The following is a 22,121-nucleotide window of genomic DNA, read 5'->3' as shown; positions in this document are numbered from 1 at the left end:
ACAGCCAGCCCCTCTGTCACTGGGCAGTGGACAGGTAAGGGCATGTTCCAGATTTTGTAAGAGAATGAGGGCGATCTCATTCGACTAGATAAGTGTCCATATGTGTCAGTCAAATTGCTTGCAATCTCAGCTACTCTTGGTCTCCTGACTCCCTGGCAGCAGCCACTATGCCAGGTTTGTACACTTCCTGTGCTTTCAGTGCTTATGTCTAGAGCGGACAGTGACACGGCCACCTCAGAGGTGAGGGAACATTGCTGTTCCCAGAAATAAGTTAACTCGCTCACACCTGCACAGCTAGTTATGGCCAAGCCCAAATTTGAACCCAGATTGGTCTGACTGAAAAACCCATTCAGTTAAGTCATGCTACTGAATTCAGCCTGTATGTCCCCTGTAGGGTAGGGGAGCCTTCTACCCCTCCACCATTGGCTCCAAACTCTAGCTGGTGGGCTCTGGCCAGGGGATAAAGCCAGTGTGGCCATGTGTCTGTGGGTCTGGCTTCCTGATTCTCCAGGTGCCCACCTGCAAGGCCTTCCACTGCACCTGGTCTTGCAAAGCAATCCACAGGACCAGCTCAGCGTCTGAGAGGCAGTTTCCCTGTCCAGCTCTTCTGCTCATTTTCCCACAGACACAAAGTTCTCAATAAACATTTCTGATTTCTTGGCTTGGTTAACCAAAGTTGACAATCTATGATGTAGGTCTGATATTGTGGTTTATGATAAGGAATACATATTTGGTATTCTGCACAGAGCTCATAAACCCCTTGGAATTTCCGTAGTGATAACAGCAATTAAAGCTGTCCTGTTATTCGTAAGAAGCCTGTTTCAAACGCACCTGAGTTTATGTTAATGAGGTGACTTTGGGGAAGTACCTAAGGATGGGGGCTGGTTGCCAGGGGGACCAACTTTGTGGCTCCTGGTTTGGAACTTTCAGACCTTGGGGAAGGGAGAGGGACTGGAGAGTGGGCCTGATCACCTGTGGCCAGTGATTTAATCAATCATGCCTAGGGAATGAAGCCTCCATAAGAAGCCTTTTCACATGGAGGTGCTGGGAGGGTGGTGGGCATGGTGGGCTGCACCATCTTCCACGCATGCCCTGGGGCTGTTCCTGATTTATGTCTTTTCCATCCGGCTGTTTCTGACTTATGTCCTTTGATAATAAATCTGAGAGACCCAGTTGTACCTGAGTTATGCCCTTTTATGATAAACTGGAGATCTAGTAAGTAAAATGTTCATCTGAGTTCTGTGAGTCCTTGTAGCCAATTAATCAAACCCAAGGAGGGTTATTGGAACCTTTGATCTATAGCTGGTTGGTCGGAAGCCCAGAAGACAACCTGGACCTAAGGACTGGCATCAAAGTGGGGAGGCAGGGGCAGGCCTGTGGGATCTGACACTGTCTTACTGGAGATAGTGCCAGACTGAGTTAATAGCTTGATGGTGGGGAAAAAGCACACATTGGAATGGTGTCAGAATCATGGTAGAGGCGGGCCCCTCCTGTGACAAGGAGACCAGGAACCAGAGTAGGAAGCAGGGCAGAAGGTTCTACGCCCTGTGCCCCACCTGCACCCTCCCTGACGAGCAGCTGCTTTACAGAATTAGGGAGGCAGAAAGTGTTGGCCAGGACCTGCTTGGGCCTGACAGGAAAAGGGGACACAGTGGTGGGGAGGCTCTGAGAAGGGCCTGCTTAGAGCGTGAAGGGGCCCCTCACGGCCCTGTGTCTTGGAAGAGAGAACCATGCTACTCAGAGTGTGTGCCCCAGAGCATATAAACAAAGCAAACCTGAAGGAACAAGCAGCAGCAGACTCACACCGAGAAGGGACCAGCGGTTACCAAAGGGGAGGGGTGGGGAGGGTGAAGGGGATTCAGGGGCACTGTGATTCACAACACAACAAAAGTAGGTCACGGGGAAGGCAGTGCACCACAGAGAGGAGAAGTAATAACTCTACAGCATCTTACTACACAGGCAGACAGGGACTGCAATGGGGCGGGTGAGGACTTGATAATGTGCATGAATGTTGAAACCATTGTGTTTATGTGAAACCATCATAAGATTGTATATCAATCATACTTTACTGAAAAATAAATAAATAAATAAATAAAAATAAAAGAAGAAAAACAAATTGAGTTCCATAGGCTGGTGCCAGCCTATAAGCTTATTCTCACCAGTCTATAACAAGAACTTGAGAGAGAGCATTTAAATATGTTAAAGCAATATGAGAGAGCAATTAAAAATATGGTGAATGCACATAATGTAGGAGGGGTACAGGGAAGGCAGCATAGCACAGAGAAGACGAGTAGTGACTGTAGCAACTTGCTACGCTGATGGACAGTGACTGTAATGGGGTATATGGGGTGCACTTGATAATAGGGGTGAATGTAGTAACCACAATGTTGCTCATGTGAAACCTTCAGAAGATTGTGTAGCAATGATACCTCAATAAAAAAATACAGTGAATATATAATAATTTTATATAACATGTAATTTTTTTGAAAATTGAACATGTATTTTGTCATCCCCCCATGAGTTACATTTTTATTGTACTTTATAAAAGTATCTGTAATGGTTTAGAAAGAAACCAGCCAATGGGCCTTTCATCATAGCTAGTTTGAGAAGCACAGGAACAGAGTCTGGTTGCACAGCAGGCTGATCATGCTGAAGATAGTCCTGCCTGTGGCCACAGTCCCCGTCACACCTTCTGTCCACCCCATGTCCCCTGGCAGTTAATGGCCCCTGCCTCCACCCCCACCTCACGAGGACAGCGCTCCCCAGAATCTGATACCATTGATCCCTTGCCTCCTTCACAGAGCCCACATTCAGCTCCGGGGCCTCCCTAGCCTAGCACCACCTTGCTCTAGAAATGTCTCTCTTTTTTAAAAATTGTGGAAAAATATGCACAACATTTACCATCTTAACCATTTTTAAGTATACAGTTTGGTGGCATTAAGTCCATTCACATTGTTGTACGACCATCGCCACCATCCATCTCCAGAATGTTGTCATCTTCCCAAACTAACACTCTGTCCCCATTAAACATTAACTCCCCTTTCCCTCTCCCTCAGCCCCTGACAACACTGCCCTACTTTCTGTCTCTGAACATGACACTCTTGGCATCTCATATGAGTGGAATGGGATGGTATTTGCAGTTTGTATCTTTCTTATTTCATTTAGCAGAGGATCTTCAAGGTTCAGCCATGCTGTAGCATGTGTCAGAATCTCCTTCCTTTTTGCGGCTGAACAGTACTCCACTGTATGGCTCTACCCCACTGTGTTTACCTCCTAGAAGTTTCTTTGCTCCCTTGCTGTTCTCCCGCTCAGGGGCCCTCACATGTGGTCGGGCCTCGGCGCTCCGCCGCGGCATGCTTCCCTGGTGTTCCATCCCTGGATGACCTCGCTTCTGTCTACCACCTTTAGGTCCAGGTCTCTTGGATTTAGATCTAGTCCAGATTTTTCTCTGAGATGCAGACCTTCCCGTCCTACCTAAATGTCTCATAGACATGCAAGCTAAATGTTTGTCAAGGCAAATCTTCTTGCTTAAGACTTTCCTCTTCTGCCTCCTGTGTTTAGCTGGTGACAACCATGATATCTACTCAGGATCCCAAGCTAGTGACCTGGGAATCACCCTTCATTCCTGCTTCCTGCTTTCTCCTTACATTCAGTCCATCATCAAGTCCTCTTGTTCCAAATCCTGGTGGTCAGACCTGTTTCCTCTTCTCCACATTTACCACCATTGCACAAGTCCAGGCCCTTATCACCTCAGCCGGACGCCCCAAGAGCCTCCGCTCTGCTGTAACTGCCTCTAGGCCAGTGGCTCTCTCATCCATCTGCTTCCATACCTGTCTGTTTAAAACCCTTGGATGGCCCACAGGGTAAAGTCCACACCTTGCAGAGTGGCCATCACAGCCCTGCCCTCTCACCGTGTGGCCGGCCCGCTGAGCCTCTGCTTGTCAGTCCAGCACACACCCTACACTTTGCTCCTGCTGAACCTCTGCCTGTACAGCCCTTTCCTCTCCCTACTCGCCCTTCACCTGGCCAACTCCCACTCTTCCTGTGCAGAAAGTCTGGTCTCTGAAGCACCTGGGTGCAGTTCCTCCAAGTCCCCATAAACACCCTGGGCACATTGCAGTGGTCACTCTGCATGTGTCTCCCATTATCAGACTCTGAGCTCCCTCGGGGTAGAGATTATGTCCGTATGTTGCTTAGGATCACATCCTGCCATAAATATCAAATAATGGCCTTTCTTGTTTGAGCCAGGGCTGTGATCAGGAGAGAAAATCACGCTGTCTCTTGCATGATTGTTCCCATGTAAGGAGTGAACTTCAGTTATACACGCACTTCTCCCCTCTTTGTGCCCTAAGGGGTTTTGCGTAACAGAACCTGAAGATACAGATTCTCCTTTTCCACTCCCATGTTTAGATTAGACTCCAGTTGAAAAGTAGAACGAGGAATGAGGCAGAAAGAGATCAACATGTTAGGTTTATTGGTAAGGGTGATAAGAGAATGTGGCTTAGATATGAATCCAATATGTTCCTCAGAATGAAGTACCCCAGCTCCCCAGGTGTGGGCCTTCTGCATTGTGGGGATGGCTAATTTGGGCATCCTAAAGAAAGAGATGTAGGGATTCAGACAGGCTCCCCAGTATGTCTGCTCTTGGAATTGAATATGTGTCAGTCTGCCAGCGTTCCACCTGCAGGGACACGGGTGAGGAAGAATGCCAGCCTGCTCCCATTTGGGTCGGAGGAAGGAGTAACTGGGAGGGACTGAGCCGATCACCTCCCCACAGTCCCACCAGCCTGATAAGGCGCTTCTCCTCCTCTGAGGGAGTGAAGATGGCAAGGAGGGAGACAGACAGATGCCCGTAGCTTAGTTACCCCCAGTCTACAGAAGGGCGAGGACGGACTGGCACTGTTTGCCCTGAATCAGCAGGGCTCGCCAAGCGGGGAGGGCTTCTCCCAGACCCACCTGGTTCCCTGCCCCCTCGTGGCGCTTGCTCGTCAGGATGACATCACGACCCCACCCCAGACCTGTCACTGCTCACCCACAGGATTTGGTATGAGCTCAAAACCTGTTTTTGAATCATCTAGAAGATAGGGACTCGTGACAGGCCCAGTTTTTTCCCACGATACATTCTGAACGCTGTTAAGTGTTGCCTTTCCCATCACTTGTCTGTCTGACTTCAGGACAAGACCTCACATTCTCCACTCTCTTCCTAACTTGTCTCCTCTGTATGAAGGTCAACTAACCTTTTTGGAAATGGGCTGAGCCCAAGCCGCTGCAAAGAGCCGCAGGTTGACTCACACTGAGAATTTCTGGGTGAGGATGAAGCCTTCAGCGGAGAGCGACTCTCCAGATACCTCCCTTGCTTTACACCGGGCTTTGGGCACATCTAGAGCATCAGGCCTGGGGCTGAGGCAGCTGCTGCACCCTGAGAGATGTGGGAAGGCGAATCGCTGCTTTCTGATGGCTCCTTGTTCTCTCCCCAGGGCTTTGCATCTCAGGAGGCCAGGAGGTCCCCCACACATCAAACTGGCCGTGGAGTGGGATAGCTGTGCCAAGGAGCGGTGAGGTCAACAGAATTTGTCTCTGCTGGGGAAAGACGGGGCCAGCCGGGCAAATGAATCTTCCTGGGCCCAGTTTCCCCCCATGTGACCATGAGGCAGTATGCACCCCTCCTGGATGCCATGTGGCCCATGCCTGTACGAAACCCTAATGATAACTGTCTGTTATATAAACAGCGGTAGTAATGGTAAGAATGGTAGTGGTGGGTGTCGCCAGCACTGTGAGTAGTGACAGTAGTAAATGGTATGTGATGCTTACCCACCCAGCCCGTGCCAGTCACTGCTCTGAACACTTTATACATAGTGCAATTTATCTCATCTTCATCACACTCTGTGAAGTAGGTACTACTGTAATCTACATTTTCAGATGTCAGATGTGGAAACCAATGCCAAAGAGGTTAAACAATGTAACATGCTGTCACACAGCCGATGCATGGCAGAGCTGGGATTTGAACCTAGGTCTTCTGGCTCAAGTCAACACTCTTAAACAGTAACTTGGCTGCTTGTGTAACACCGAGTGCATCTGCCCTACCTTGAAAAAGGGCACTGTTCAGTCCAGCAAGGATTTATTAATCTACTAGGTGCTGGGCCCTGCACTAAGATGAGGAAACAAAGACCCATAAGCCAAAGATGTGGTCCTTCTTGGAGCTGGTGGGGGAGCCTGAGAATCCCAGAGCACTGAGCGAGCACCTAGGCAGGGTGTGCACGAGGCACCGGGTGGAGCACCCTCGCTGCCCTGGCTCCGGTGAAGCCTCTGTTGGAGGTGAGAAGCGCTAACGCCATTGGTCTTCTGCAGCCTGTTCGGGAGCCTGCAGGAGGAGCGGGTGCCGGATGCGGACAGCGTGTGGAGGCAGCAGCAGGCTCATCAGCAGCACAGCTGTACCCTGGACGAATGTTTTCCGTCCTACACCAAAGAGGAGCAGGTGCCTCCCCGGGGGTCCACTCCTGGGCCGGGAAGGGGGCTGGCCACCTTTCGGTGGTCAGCTGTGGGCCCTTCGGGCCTCACAGTCCTGGTGGCTTCCTTGCCAGCTGGCCCAGGGCGACGCCTGGAAGTGCCCGCACTGCAAAGCCCTCCAGCAGGGCATGGTGCAGCTGAGCCTGTGGACGCTGCCGGACATCCTCATCATCCACCTCAAGAGGTTCTGTCAAGTGGGCGAGAAGAGAAACAAGCTCTCCATGCTGGTGATGTTTCCACTCTCCGGCCTCAACATGGCTCCCCATGTGGCCCAGAGAAGCGCTGGCCCCAGGCCTGGGCCAGGCCCCTGGCCTTCCTGGAAGCAGCCAGCCTGCGTGCCCACCAGCTACCCACTGGACTTCCTGTATGACTTGTACGCGGTCTGCAACCACCACGGCAGTCTGCAAGGTGGGTATTACACAGGTGAGCCTTGCCTTCCGGCTCAGGGCTGCCAGGGCCGTGTTTGTGGCTGTGGCCTGGGCCTCAAGATGCCCGGGAAGAGGCACTCCTGGAATGCCACCTCACTCGGGCACTTGGCATGGGCTGACCCCTCACCCCAGGCACCTGCCGGAGGGTGGGGGGCTCGGGGTCCAAGCCAGAGTTGAGTTAGGTTGGTGGTTGGAATATGCAGTTACTTACAGTCTGAGTATATTCAACCATATGAAAAGTAGGAGGATAACTGTAGAACTGAGAGAGTGATGTTTACCCTTGTCTGTAATTCAACACAAGGACTCTTAACAAATTTTTAAAAATTATTTCAATGAATACATTTAATTTTTATCCCTTAGAGGAACTTGAGAGAAGTAGACAAATGGAAGGACAGAAACAAATGGCAGGGTGGCGTGTTCAGTTGTCCATCATCATATGCCTTGGTCCGTTCTATTCTAGAATAACATGAATCATTTAATTTAAAGATTGCTTTAAAATATTTCAGGTTTTGAAAAGTGCATGTTTCCATTGTTCTGATGTAGCTGCAATTTGGATAATACTGAACCATATAGAAATCGAGGATCATCACCCATTGAGCAAATGTAAGTACCTGCTCCATGCCAGACCCTGTGCTAGGTGCTGGGGCTTCAGAGATGAACAAGACAGATATGAGTCCTGCCCTATGGGACTTGAATGTAATTTCAGACACAGTAACACAGTGCTTGTCGTGCTAGCCTTTTACCACCTGGTATCATGAAAATGTGATTGACTAATTGTGTCTGTGACAGAGGTAAGGCTTCTCTGAGGACATCACCTTTCTGTCAAGAGCTGAAGGATGAGGTGGAACTAGCTATGTGAATAATGGGAGGAAGGCATTATGGGCAGAGTCACTAGCATGTGCAAAGACCCTGGGGCAGAGCTTGGTGTGATTAAGAACCCATGACAGCCTGTCGTGGCTGAAGTGTAGTCATGCGAGGGTGAGTAACAAGGTGGGGCTGAGAAGAAGACACTGGAGGCCATGCACAAGAGTTTGCATGTTTTCCAAAGGGCGATGGGAAGTCATTCGATGGTCGTGGGCAGAGGAGTAAAGACATAGTCTAGTTTACAAAGTGAGGTCGTAGCTCTGCCCTATGGGGAAGGGGTAGAAGAGAGCAAGAATGGAAGTCAGAATCCCAGTTAGGAGGATGTTTGTGGTTTCAAGTGAGAGGTGGTATCAGCTGGGATGCAGGCAATGACAACCAGGACACTCAACACACATTTTGGAAGTAGGATCAGTAATACTGGCTTTTAGAGCAGGTGTGGGGCAGAGATGAGCACCTGGTGCCTGGCTTGGATAACTGCAGGGGTTAGCAAACCATGGCCATTGGCCAAATCCAGTCCAGCCCCTGTTTTTGTACAGCCCATGAGTTAAAAATGGTTTTTACATTTTGATAAATGTTTAAAAAGAAGAGTAGATGGCATAGACTGTATGTGGCCACATGTGACCTACCAAGCCTAAAATATCTAGTGTCTGGCCCATTACAGAAAAAGCTAGCTGACTCCAGATTAGTGGGTTTTGGTACCATTCACTGAGATATGGAGGGAAAGGAGAAGAGTATTCTGTTGTAATTGCTTGCAAAGTAGTGGGAATCTTATTTATGAACATCTTCTTAAATGTTTGACTTCAGTTCATAAGTAGAAAAGTATATCGTAATTCCAACTGTGCGCTTTCACTGCATACTCAATCTGAGATGTGCATTTTGAAGCTTCTCAGCAGAAACAGGTGAGTGTTGCCATTACTGTCAGGCTAAATAGCTTGAAACTCCCTGGTACTGGAGGTTTTGCCTGAGCAGCGATGCAGCAGAAGGATTCAACTTAAAGTAGCGGCACACTTTATCAATCATCAGCTGGAAGTGTAGCTGATTAATCTTTTCTAGTTCCATAAAATTCATTTCTGGCCCAAAATGGACCAATTTTTCTCATTCTGTTACAAACAGGCCCATTTTTTAACTATGCCAGTGGGAAATGTGTCCTGCATTTTGGGGCTCCAGTAATGGGGTTTGGGATTTGAACCTTTGCAGCCTACTGCCAGAACTCTCTGGATGGCCGGTGGTACAGTTTCAATGATAGCACGGTGGAGCCACTTCTAGAAGATGAGGTCAGTACCCGAGGGGCTTACATCCTGTTCTGTCAGAAGAGGAACAGCATCCCTGCCTGGTCAGCCAGCAGCTCCACGAGAGGTAGGTGCTCCCTGTAGGGCAAGGGGACTGGGATTCACTTTAGGAACTGGGAAGATGCTCCATCAGACATCGAGGTCCAGGAGAGGTCGGCAAGGATCTGCAAGAGGAAGCTCTGGCTGCTGCTCAGAGCTTTGGGCACTACAGGCTACGATCCCATTTGTAAGGAAGTGGGATGGACATATGGAAATCCAAGAGAGGGGAAGAGAATAATACATATAATGTTTTGTATCTGAGATGTGTGACTCTTGGCTGATTGGGGTTTTGTATTTCCAGCTCACTCATATCAAGGCAGGTTTTAATTAAGCTTGTGCAATATAAACCTGCATCCGTCCTATTAGAAGAGAGGGGCAGTTATAAGGGACATGGGGCTTTAATAGGAAATATGGCTACTTAACCACACCCCAGCAATACCTTATTAGACAACCTCAAAGTTGCTTTGAGGAGAACAGAGGGTCAAAGTCAACCTTCTTACATTACTGATTTCACTCCGCAAACTAGCCATCCATATTTCTGGGACAAAACTTTTTTTTTTTATTACTCAAGAGTTTCTCCTCAACAGTTATTGTAAAATGCCCAGATAAAACTAAGATGATTTAGGAGGCCTAAATCAACCTTAATCTGCTTTCCATTTACAGAAGATAGATGTAGAAAGAAGAATGAGAAACAACCGTATTTAGAAAACTGGTGACAGGTCATTCAGTGCTCACCAACACACCCCCCTTTCTGTGCCCAAATTCCTTGCCTTGATTTTTTCCCGCTTGGTCCTGTGGTTATGAATTGCAGGTTTCTCCTGGTCATTACCAAGTTGATATAATCTAATCCCACTCTGGCTCAGGGCGCAGGGCTGGGCATCTGGCCACGAGAGGTTCCTCTGGGTCCCTTGGGCTGGAGTGGGGTCCAGCCTTCCCTCTGTGCTTCCTCCCCAGGTTCCACCAGCTCCTCCTTATCTGACCACTGGCTGCTCCAGCTAGGGAGCAATAACAGCAGCACGCTGGGAAGCCTGTTGTCCTGGAGCTCTGCCCCCGGCACCTCCCGGCTCCAGGTGCCTGACACCCCGGTCTTCATAGCCTCTCCAGGCTGGAAAAGGGTATGTTTCATCATGTGGGTTAAAGAACCCATGTGTGATTGGTGTGATTAAGAACCCATGACAGCCTGTCGTGGCTGAAGTGTAGTCATGCGAGGGTGAGTAACAAGGTGGGGCTGAGAAGAAGACACTGGAGGCCATGCACAAGAGTTTGCATGTTTTCCAAAGGGCGATGGGAAGTCATTTGATGGTCGTGGGCAGAGGAGTAAAGACATAGTCTAGTTTACAAAGTGAGGTTTGAAAATATTGATTTCATTTTCATTTCTGTAATGACCTTCGTTCCTCATTGTTATGAACGTGCTGGCACTGCATATGACCTTGAGTGTAAAGTGTCAGTCCTTAGGAGAGATTTATTCAAAGATTGGGTCTGCTGTGACCTAGCCCTCACCTACCTCCCCTCCCCCATCCATTGCCCTCCAGCCTCTGGCATGATCTTTCTCTGCTCCCTGGGTGCCGTCTGATGGGGAAGACAGCACTTAAACAAGCCAATGAATATAATGCCATGATGTAAGGCAGGGGTAAGTGCCAAGACACTCAATGTGGCACTCAGACAGGAGTCAGACGCAGCTCCAGAAAACTCCCAAAGAGACAGACTGGGCTGGGGTGGGAGAAAGCAGCAGAACTGCCCTCCAGATGCTTGCAGGCATTTTTCTTATCTAGTCATCATGATCCAGAGGTGAAATTATAGCCCTTTCACAAAGGAGAAAGCCAAGCCCCAGGAGTGACTGGTCCCGAGCTCACGCCTGGAAAGTGGCTGAGGAGCAAATCCACTGGCTCCCCTGGCTGTGGCGTCCTGGCACTGTGCCTCTAAGATGTAATTCGAGTTTCTTCCATTTGGACACTGCAAGAGCCCTACTTCCAGAGGGAGTGTCCAGACCTGGGGTTTGAATGAAATACTGATGGATTTAGAAACTTGTTTGAGAAGTTCTTAGGTGGCTCAAAATCCAACCTTATTTTCTTGTAGTACTAAGCCTGAGCAAGACCTAAATCCAGCACATAGGTTCTCACTTATGGTTACTGTTATCTCCTCTCCCCATGGGTATGCGGGAGAAATTTTTCTGCTGTCACAGTGAGCAGAGGGGACTACTGGCATGTAGTCCCCAGGGGGCAGGGACGCTCAGTGTGCTGTGGCGCCCAGGGATGGTGCTGTTCAGTACAGAACTGTCCCTCCCAAGTGCCAGGAGTCCTCCATAGAGGAACTCTGATAGCTTGGGAACATCATCATTCCAGCAGCTCTAGTTACGGGGCATCAGAATTGAGAAGGCATTTTAAACCAAAACCTTGGATACGAGTTTTCTGGGAACTGCAGCTTACATACTTGGGGACAGGTGTTGAGAGAGACTCTGCAAGAGAAAGGATATAAACACCTTACTTGTGCAATTTTTATAAAAACGTGATCATGTGAAGAATGGCTAGGATCCTTCACAGAGGCCCCCCTGTCAGTAAGGGGCCCCAGGACTTCAGCTTTTCAGTCAATTTGAGTCAGTTTGTATGCTCCTGATGATAAATGTCCTCTGTGGCTTTTTTTTGGGCCTCAAAGGTTTTGTTTTTTACATTTTCAGTGCTTTCCAGATAGTATTTATTTGTTTTGATTTCCTCTTTGCTCTAAAGGATATCTGGGAGCTTTAGTGTTTAAGATTTTTTTGTTCACCTTATAGCCTTTGTTTCTAATTTTGTGGCTTATGATCCAAGAATGTGGTTTTCAAAAGTTATTCCCTTTCTGTGATCAAGTAAGTAGATAATTATTATTTTGTCAGTGCTCTGTGTGTATAAAATAATGTATACTATGTTTATTTGAGGGATGCGAGCTTTATAACTACCAAATTGAGTTGATTGCTATATGCAGGTCATTTCTTTAAATTGACCTTATTTAGGACTGCCTGGGTAGAAGAAGGTATATTGAAACCTTCCTGTATAGCCCAGTTTTTTTTTATTAAGTACTCCAGGAGTTTTAATAATTTTTACTATATGTTGTATGTAGGTATTAATATGTCTTGTTTCTGGGTGGAAGGGGATGACTTATATCTTCTTTGTTAGTTGTTATAAGTTGTGTCTTTTCTCATTATAATGTTGCTTTTACCCTGCTAACGTTTTTCATCTCCAGTTCTTTGTTGTTCAAGGTGAATAATTAGTCCCCTTCTTCCTTTCCTTTTGTTTGTGTTTGCCTGGTATCATTTTTCCCTTCTCTTTTGCTTTGTGCATCTCTCTTTGAGAGTTTAAGTGGTTTCTGGTAAACAGTATGGTGCAGGAGTTTTTTTTTCACTTTATTTATTTATTTATTTATTTATTTATTTATTTATTTATTTATTTATTTATTTATTTATTTACTTATTTATTTATTTATTTATTTATTTATTTATTTATTTATTTGAGAGGGCATCTCTAATATTTATTGATCAAATGGTTGTTAACAACAATAAAATTCTGTATAGGGGACTCAATGCACAATCATTAATCAACCCGAAGCCTAATTCTCAACAGTTTCCTCTCCTCCCGCCCGGCGCTGGTGTGTGGGGCGTTCGGGTCCCGCTGGGCTGCGGCTTGTATCTTACCCCCTTCGCGAGGCGCTGGGTTCTCCCAGGTGTGGATGTGGTCTGGATGTTGTCCTGTGTCTTCTGGTCTGTCTTTTAGGAAGAGTTGTCTTTAGTGTATTTTCAAAAATATATGTGGTTTTGGGAGGAGATTTCCGCTGCTCTACTCACGCCGCCATCTTGGCTTTGCCTGGAAATAAGAAGATTTTTAAAAATGGATTGTTCATTTTTTCAAGCAAAAAATTGGGACATTAGGTCAAACAGCACTTTTCAATATTTTGAATTGGGGCAGTCCTGGAAAATACGTTTGTTGTATCACAAGGTAGTCCCTGTGCTTTAGGAGCCGAGAGATGAAATGTGTATGCACAGTTAAGTATTTTCTATAAAACAAATAGAAAGTAAAAAGGCCGTCACAAAAGGAAAAAATGAGGGACTGCTGGGGATTTGGTGTGAATCCTTCAGAGCCCCCAGTGCTGGTGAATAACAAACAGAATCTCAGTAACTGTTTTGAGAGAATTCTGGTGAGCTTACCTGCCTCGTGGGTGTGTGTCCTTTGTCACCAGAGCCTTTGTTGTAGGATGTAAAGTACGTGCTGTTCCTGTCCTATAAAGCTCTTCACCAGATATCTACAAGGCTGGCTTCCTCACCTTGTCTGGCACCTTCTGTCCCATTATTCTGCTTTATTTTTCTTCTTAGCCCGTATCAACGCTATGTATTTGCTCTATGCCTTTGTCCCTTCACTAAGCTCCTTGGAAGCAGGGACTTTTGTTCACTGCTATATCCTCCAGGGCCTAGAATAGGGCTCACTACAGAGGAGGACCTTCGTAACTGTTTGTTGAATGTTTTATGAATGAGTGAATACAAACGTGTTATGAGTGGCAGAGTGGTTAGGAGCAAAGGCTCAGGGCCAGACAGCCTTGGTTTGCAGCTGATGGTACCACTTGGGCAAATGGCTCAACGTTTGTGCCTGGTTTCCTCCCATGTGAAATGGACGTGGTGACAGCACTCCCTTCCTAGCGTTTTGGGTGGATTGAGTGAGTTATTACAAATGAAGCATTCAGAGTAAAGTCTGGCTCACAGTACCATTCAGCATGTTACTGTTACTGCTACTATCCTCCCTTCCTGTTTGAATTTGTGACTAGAATTAAAAACTCAAAGCTTAGATAATGCAGAAAATTCTTTAAAAGAACCTTAAACATTTTTCTCCCCTTGTGACTCTGATACAGGTTCTCCACATATGATTCTACTTGCCAAATTGCACAAGAGATTGCTGAGAAAATTCAACAGCGGAATAGGTATGAAAGAAATGGTGAAAATACAACCAAGGTAAGCCAGGAGAGAATTAGTACTTGGAAGGATTTGTGTGATCCTTGAGGTCTGCAAACTCTCCCATTTCTGAGGCTTTGTGTGTGTGTGAAGAGTGGTTTGTATATTTATGTGTGTTGTATTGACATCACAACCAACCAGTTAATAGTTACTTAATCACTGAGATTAAATGAAGCATGACATCCGTTTAATTTCTTCAGTTTTTACCTTAGAAGTGTCTAACAATATTAGAGTCTAGTCAAGGGTACACTTTCCGCAGATAATAAATCTTTTAGGCTTTGTAGGACAAGAGTCAGAGACCTTACCATTTTGAGTATCTATTCTCAACCAAAAGATAATAGTCTTTTTTTACATTTTACATGTAAAAATGTAAACAACTTGCAGGCTGTATAAAAACAGTGGTGGGATTTGCCTAGGAAATACATTTTTTTGAAAATCATGAGTTCATACCAATATCTTTGGTTCAAATCCAACACCATGGGTTTCCTTCTGACCTTCCCCCTTCCAAATTAGTATTTTACTTTTTCTGTAGTGAGAACCCAGGTTTCCAAAAACATTGATAGATTTTTGCTCTTTTGGTCTCTCTTATATTTTATAGAAAATAGTTTCAGAATTACTGTACACATACCATTACAACCATTAAGTAAAGTTTAAGTTTGGGTCTTTTTTTTTTAACTTAGAATATCCCATTAAGAATATTGAGGCTATTCTGTTCTAATATTTCTAGAATTGATTCTTTGTTTCCATGTCTCATGCTTTCACTTGTATCTGTTTATATTCATTTTTAGGGTTTGCTTTTTTCCCCTTAACTTGTGATTTAATTTTAAATATGTAAAATATTTACATTATTTGAAATCAAAATTATATACATTGGTAAACTGAAAGTCTTGGTTTAATCCCACTCTTTTCCATCCATTCTTCACCTTTTTGCTATAGGTAACCATTTTCATTCATTTCTGATTTATTCTTCCTGTGTTTATTTTTACAGAAGTAAGCATCTTTGTGTGTGTGTGTGTGTATGCGGGTATGTGTGGAAATGACACATGCACATTCTCATTTCTTTTTACACAAAAGATGCTCTTTCTGTATCTTGTTCTTTTTATTTAATACTATATTGTAGAGGTCTCTCCATATTAAGTCACTGAGATCTTCACTGTTCTTCTTTAGGGCTGTATAGTACTCTGATATGTAGATGTTCCATAGTTCATTTAATCTCTCTCCCAAGGATGAGCATTTAGTTTCCAGCCTTTTACTGTTATGAATGATGCTATAATAAATAGCCTTGTTCTTATTTTTTTCCTTTGTATTTGTGGAGGTATCTTTTAAGGATGAGTTCTCAGAACCGGGGCATATGATATTTTTGCTGTTGCCAAATTCCCCTCCACAGGTGTAGTCACCTTTGTCACTCCCACCAGCAGTGCACAAGAGTTTCTGTTTCTTCACAGGCTGACCAACACTGTCAATCTTCTGAATTTTTGTCAATCTGATAATTGAGATAGAATATTTCTGTGTAGTTTTAAATTTCATTTTTCATATTGTGAATCAAATGAAGTATGTGTCCACATGGTTAATAGTTAAGCACTATTTATATTTTTTTTTCTGTGAGCTTCTTGTTTTTGCCCATATTTCTGTTGGATTGTTGTTTTTTTTTTTTGTCTTTAATAGCTCTTTGCATATTGGGGAGAAGGGTTATTTGTGACATATTGTACTTGTCTCCTTTCCTTTATCCTTTATTTATGGTCATCATAAAACCTATGGTCATCTGTCAAGTGAAAGCTTTGGTTTTACTAAATGGTGTTGACTATCAGTGTTTAACTCCTGTATTTTCACTCATAGCTTTTGCTATTTTGGATTATAAATGAATTTATTCCTGTTTTCTTCTAGTAAATGTACGGTTTCACTTTTTACATTTAGATCTCTGACCCATTTAACCAGTATCATCTTGGATCGTTAGATTATTTCTAATTGTAAATGAGTTTTGAGTGTGGCTAAATAATTGCCCATGTTAGAATTAATTCCTCAAGCTAGACTTTCTAGATTTAAGTTGTATAAAATTTTAAGTCCTTTGAACATATATGTGTGTGTGCATGTATTGCAGAATTGTGGTTCTACACCAATTATGATTATCATAAAAATCTCTGGTGAAAGTATACAGTGGTGTATTATGCACCTTTTTATTACTTATGCCATTGAACATGTTTTCATATATTTATTGGATATTTACATTTCTTCCTTTATGAATTTCCTGTGTATGTATGTCCTTTAATCTAATTTATTATTTCTTAACATCAAGGTATTCTTTATAAATATGTTAAGTATAGTAAGTTTGGTACAAATATTTTTTTCTATTAATTTGGCCTTTGAATAAATTACATTTTCTTTTTGACATGCACTTGTCTTTAAATTTTACTTGAAATTATTGGCATTTTTATTTGTGGTCTTTTCCTGTAGGGAGAGGGAAAATAACACTTAGAAAGGCCTTTCACATCCAGAAAATACATAAATGTTTTACCTAATTATCTAAATTTTCTTTACACTTTTCTTCTGTTTCTTTTTTAATGTGTAAATCTTTAAAATATTTGAAGTTTACTTTGGCATTTTGTAGGCATCTTCTTTTATTTTTTCCCATTTGCTTAATCAGTATTTCCCTTACCCCTCAGGAAATGAAATATCCTGTGTTTCAGTTGTTGAGTTTTTGCACAACTGCACTGTTTCTGGATCTTTTGTTCTTTTGCACTGTTGACACTTTTCCAACTGCCAACATCATTGTCTTGTAGCTTTTATAAGACTTAATACATGATTGTTTCAGTCCCCCTTTGTTACATATATTCCTGGTTTTTCTGTAATCCTTCAGTCTTCCTTCTTTTAGAGTAATTTTGCATAGCTGTATTAAAAAGATTTTGTGCTCTGCCTGAATTACCAACTCTTCTCCAGTAAAAGAACCCCAAATGGGATTTTGAACAGATATGTAGTATATTTATAGATTGAACTGAAAGGCATTTACGTTTTTAGAATATTGAGCATTTCCTTTTACTCATTAGTTCAGCAGTACTTACTGCACAGTTACTATGTCCCAGGTACTGTGTTAGATATTTTCAGATTTTGTCGACACTGTTAATAACATTTAACAATACTAATTTAAAAAATTACTTCTCCCTAGCTATGACATAAATTTAGGAATGCCCTTGTTTTTTTTTTTTAATTTTATGATTGATCACCTTAATTGACTTCTTTTCCTGTTTCTAGTAATCTTTCAGTTGATTCTCCTAACTTTTCCAATTAGACTATTATCAATCTGCAAATAAGAATTTCATCTCCTTCTTTCCAGTCTTTATGTATTTCTTTAGTGGGTCTGAAAGCGTTGGTTAGAACTTCTAGACTGAAGTTAAGTAATGTTGCATTTAAGGCACTACTGTTCCAGTCTGTTTCCTTTCTTTGTTTTTGTTTTGTGTCTAATTTATTTCCCCCATGTTGTATTAATCATATGTTTATCCCATTTTGAATCATTAACATTATATAATGCTTTATTATTAAATTTCCTAACATCAAACTGTTCTTAAATTACTAGGATAGATCCTACTTGGTGATGGTATATTATCATTTTTAATGTAATTCTGAATTTGCTTTGCTTGTATTTTTTAAAGACATATTTGTGATCCTTGAGGGAGATGGACATGTGGTTTCCTTTTGTCCATTATCTCTATAAGTGTTTGTTACTAGGTTGTCTTAGCTTAAAATATGTTAGGCTTTCCATCTTTTTCTGTGATTTAGAAAGTTTCTGTTAAATTTTGATAATGGGAACTTTTTCTTGATTATACAAGTAGTCATTTTCTTATAAAATACTAAGAAGTCCTGCTACTTAGAAATAACTGCTCTTGGCATTTTGATGTATTTGTATCCTAGATAATTTTTCTCCATGTGGATGACATTTTGTTTTCTGACTTCATTTTTTTTCTTTTAAAAAATTACAATGGATATCTTTCTCTGTTAACAAATTTAGATGTCAGTCACACTTTTTAGTGGCTGTGTACATTCATCTCTTGAGCTCTTTTGGCCTTTAATTTTGAGACCTCTTCTTAGTCCTGGAGTATATGTGTGTTGTGATTTGTTTGTTTGTTTGTTTTGTTCTTTACTTTTTGAGTGAGGAGAAATCTGCTTTCCTTGGCTTTTCTCCATAAACACTGTGGGTGGTTTTTCCATGGCTCCCAGAGGTATTAGAATAGTTAAGGTTAGACTTTTCTTGGCTGCTGATACCTTTGAGTGTTGCTTGATGTGTGCAGCCCTGGGCCAGCTTCTGCTGTTCTGTTTTTTCCTGACTGTGACCCTGCTAATTGAAGGAGGGAACCCTAGCTTCCACTCTAGTTGTATAATTGCTGCTTTTAACAAGGTAGCAAATAAAATCTGTGGTAGTCTTTTTTAAAAACATATCTCTGATTTCATCCATGGTGGACTATGTTTAATTTACAAAGGCAATTTTATTTTTCATATTTAAATTCCTGAGACGCTCTCTCCCTACCCCTTCTCCACCCTTCAAGAGTACATTTAGAGTCACAAGCAGAATTTCCTCCGGGTCTGTAGAATGCTTGGAGAAAATTCATATACTCTTGGAGAAAAGAGTTATGTGTGGTTAACATTCCTCTTGTATAGAAAGAACACACCGCTATAAAACGTCTACATGGGTTTTAAGTATAACAGTGTGTTTAGAGAAGACTGGCTGTGATGGCGGTGGGACTTGGCATCTTCTTGTTATTTGAAGCATGGTTGAGGGAACTGTAGGGTTTTCACTGGTGAACAAAGACTGGGGGACACAAATTTCCTGCATGGCCCCAAGGCAGACAAATAGGATTGGAAGGTTGATGCTCAGGGGAGAGAATGCAGCTGACTGAGGACAAAGTGGCATTTTCCAATCAGTGTCTGTTCAGGTATGGACCGGCTGGCTTATCACCTGGTTAGGTTGTGGAGTGGGTGCAAGCATTAGGATGGTGGCTGAACCAGGCAACAGTTAGGATTCCTCACAACCTGAGGTTGTCATTGGAGGCTAAGTGTCTCTTCCAGCCTGTCCTTGGTGGAATCACAGAATGGAAAGTAGTGTTTACATGATCTTTTAAATAGATTCTATCCCTCTGGACCAGCATACTTTGGATGTGTTCTTTTCTTTTCAGCTTACCGTGACAATCAGAGCTTTGTTGCAGAATCTGAAGGGAAAGATCACCCTTTTGAAGGACTTATTGCTAAAAGCTGTGTCAACACATTAGATGTATCCATGTAAACATTTCCACTTCTTTTCTAGAGTGGGAGGAAAAGCAGTCTTATTTTAAGAAAGGAAGGAATCTGGGCCACCCAGATTTTTCCACAGCATGAGGAAGACCTGGTTTCCAAAATATTGCCTGTAATCTTGATTTCTATTTTAAGTGTCTGTTCCATGTTTTGCAGTGAATATGCTGGTGAAGCAAGACATACTGAAGGAATTAACGTATTTGGGTGTAACCTTCGCAGTGCAGGGGGCTCATGCTGTCAGTGCTCTGTTTACACAGAGCCCTGCATTGCCACCTGTCCAGGCTGCCTGGAGAGGTTAGCCACTGTTCCAACAGGAAAACTTCCATGATAATCTTGAGCTGTGTTTCTGCTTCTGGGGTTTCCAGAGTTTTGAGTGATCCATTTTCTTTTCCAAGAGGTCAATACCTATAGAAACCATACATCTTTTTTTTTTCCTGTTTATGTGGAATATTGAGATGTGAATTGTTTGCCCTATTATTCCAGAAGTACAGACACTGCCCCTGGTCGGGATTTTTGGTGGGGGCATTGCCTGAAGCAAGGTGTGCCATCACTTAACTTCCCACCAACACTGTCAAGTGTTGAAATATTTTCTTTCTTTTTTTTAGAAATTTGCACATCTTATCAATTAGGAAAATACATGTGACCTGTTACCTGAACTGATTCTCTAAACCTGAGTTTATATTGGTTTGAAAACTGACCTCAAACTGGTCCTTTCTCATCATTTCTTTAAACTGTCAGAGGTTCATACCCAAAACCCAATTTTGTCATCTTAAGAAATGGTTGTTACTACCTGATTTCAAATAGGGGAAAATTTTATCTTTAGATAAAATATTAGAAAATGTTTTAAAGAATCTTTTCTCCAAGGATAATCCCCTTATATCACTAGGGAGGTTCATTTGGTTTAGTTGTGTGATTTTTCAGATACTCAATTATTAGCCCACTAAGGTTTCAAATAAAATATATTAATTCCAATAAACAATTAGGGACTTATTTTGACATAACTGAAATATTGTGATACATTTAGTTTGTAACTTCACTCTCCACCTGATATTATTTATTACTGTACAGTATTGTAAGGAGAGTTTTTATTTTATCAAATCAACAAGTCTTAATATATACACTTCAAATAGTTTCAGATTGCAGGGCTGCTTTCTCCACTGTCAGTATTAGGTATTAGGAAGTCTGCACATGAGGTCAAGGTGTGCAGACTCATTTTACTGTTACCCAAAACACATATATTAAAAACGTAACAAAATATTGGTTCATGATATTAACAACTGTGTATCTGCTGATTTTCATTAAGGTGGGTCATTATTCATCTTACAGTATTTATGTGCCAAACCTATAGGACAAGAAAAATAAAAATTAAGAACTTTAACTTTTTCCTATCAATAATTTTTGCTAGTTATTAATTATAGAGTACTAAGCATGCTACAGTAATAATTGACTTTATTCATCTAAATGCTGGCAGACTGACCATCTTTTGAAATCTCACAGACTTTGGTTTTGTGGTAATGTCAGAATTTGCTGAGTTAAACACTAAGCATTAAAAAATACTAAACAGTTATTAAATACTTCATGAAAATATTTAAGGACCTTAGTGTGGGTAATTTAGAATTTCCTAGGAGAAATAAAAAAAATTCAACAGGAATATAACAACTTTCTTTAAAATCCTATGTAATTTTAAAAGTAATTGTGTCTGTTTCTGTGGGAACTGACACCAAAACTAAGGATAGATTTCAGACAGTATATCCCCATGGCTCAAAATGTCTGTATTTTCAGGGAGATCATTCTTTTGATAGAATGGAACGAAGGAGGTAGTTTGTATATTAGGAAGGCCTCTTTTAAATTCTGTTTCCGCATCTTACTTACCCCTGACCTTCCTCTTTCCAAATATTTTAAATAATTCTATCACAGTTGTCCTGTGGATGTAAGATATCTGATGTTTTATTTGGGTGTAACCTGTGAGTCCTAATATCCTCATATTATTAGTTTTGATGGTTCCTTCCCTTCTTTAGAAACAACGTATTGAGGCCAGGTCAAACTCTGCCCTCCACGTCACAGATGAAGCTGCAAAGAGAATCAACATTCCAGCAGAGGAGTTTTTTACACTGAGGAGAGGAATCTGAGAGCTTGCCCTGGACCTCACAGCTGGGCAATGGAAGAGCTAAGATGCAAACACAGGGCTGTCTGCCCCAAAAGCCAGTTGTTTAAAAACTGAATTCTACCTTAGTAGAAATGTTACAGTTAACCGTCACCTGGCATGTCTTCAAACTAGAATTCCTTATTAATAGGCATGTTGCTGTAGTGCCAAGACAAATCCTGTTCATAATGCAGATCCTCAAGAGCCTTCTTAATCATCAGAAAGATTAAACAGTGTTCACTGTGGTTTATTAGGTACACTTTATGATGTTGTAATTCTTAGAAAAATTTCTGTCTATAAATCACCAACAGAGTGACTTTTTAATCCTTTTATTGAGGCATAATTAATGTTGGGTGACTTTTTTAGTGTGAGTATTTGAATGCCACATTTCCTTACTGTATCAGGTAGTTGAGAGTTTATGGTACTTTACTTGATAAATTTATGCATTCATGAAGTTTTCCAAAGAACACTAGGGCTTGCCAAAAGATAAGTTCTATAGAAATACCTTCCAAACAATTAAATTCATGGAGTTTAGACATAAGATGTTATTGCTCTTTCCAGAAAAAGTATTTTTCTCCTGGCAAGAATAAATGTGAAATTAAAGG

General features: G+C 42.5%; 2 protein-coding genes across 2 annotated transcripts in view; both read left to right on the top strand.

Annotated features, from left to right (window-relative positions):
* Position 1: 1 nt before the first annotated feature.
* LOC118970174 (ubiquitin carboxyl-terminal hydrolase 43-like) lies at positions 2–21,382 on the top strand. The gene is made up of 9 exons (XM_073234832.1): positions 2–34; positions 5,478–5,560; positions 6,349–6,475; positions 6,582–6,915; positions 7,479–7,538; positions 8,997–9,155; positions 10,082–10,242; positions 13,997–14,096; positions 19,259–21,382. The coding sequence occupies exons 4-8, from the start codon at positions 6,636–6,638 to the stop codon at positions 14,009–14,011; spliced, it is 675 nt and encodes a 224-aa protein (XP_073090933.1). The 5' UTR covers positions 2–34; positions 5,478–5,560; positions 6,349–6,475; positions 6,582–6,635; the 3' UTR covers positions 14,012–14,096; positions 19,259–21,382.
* LOC108392971 (serine/threonine-protein kinase TAO1-like) overlaps positions 19,279–22,121 on the top strand; it is a 121,319-nt gene continuing 118,476 nt past the window's right edge. The window contains 1 exon segment of the mRNA XM_073234831.1: positions 19,279–19,353. The gene's annotated coding sequence lies outside the window, so the exon portion shown is untranslated.

This window comes from Manis javanica, chromosome 4 (assembly GCF_040802235.1).
Source record: "Manis javanica isolate MJ-LG chromosome 4, MJ_LKY, whole genome shotgun sequence".
Taxonomy (NCBI): domain Eukaryota; kingdom Metazoa; phylum Chordata; class Mammalia; order Pholidota; family Manidae; genus Manis; species Manis javanica.
The sequence above is the reverse complement of the archived record's forward strand: the minus strand, read 5'-3'. Positions and strand labels throughout refer to the sequence as shown.

Coding starts and splice junctions, on each gene's coding strand:
- LOC118970174 (XM_073234832.1), top strand. CDS start 6,636: ATGGTGCAGCTGAGCCTGTGGACGCTGCCGGACATCCTCATCATCCAC. Junction 6,916..7,478: donor CCACCACGGCAGTCTGCAAG/GTGGGTATTACA, acceptor GTTCTGATGTAG/CTGCAATTTGGATAATACTG. Junction 7,539..8,996: donor TCATCACCCATTGAGCAAAT/GTAAGTACCTGC, acceptor GAACCTTTGCAG/CCTACTGCCAGAACTCTCTG.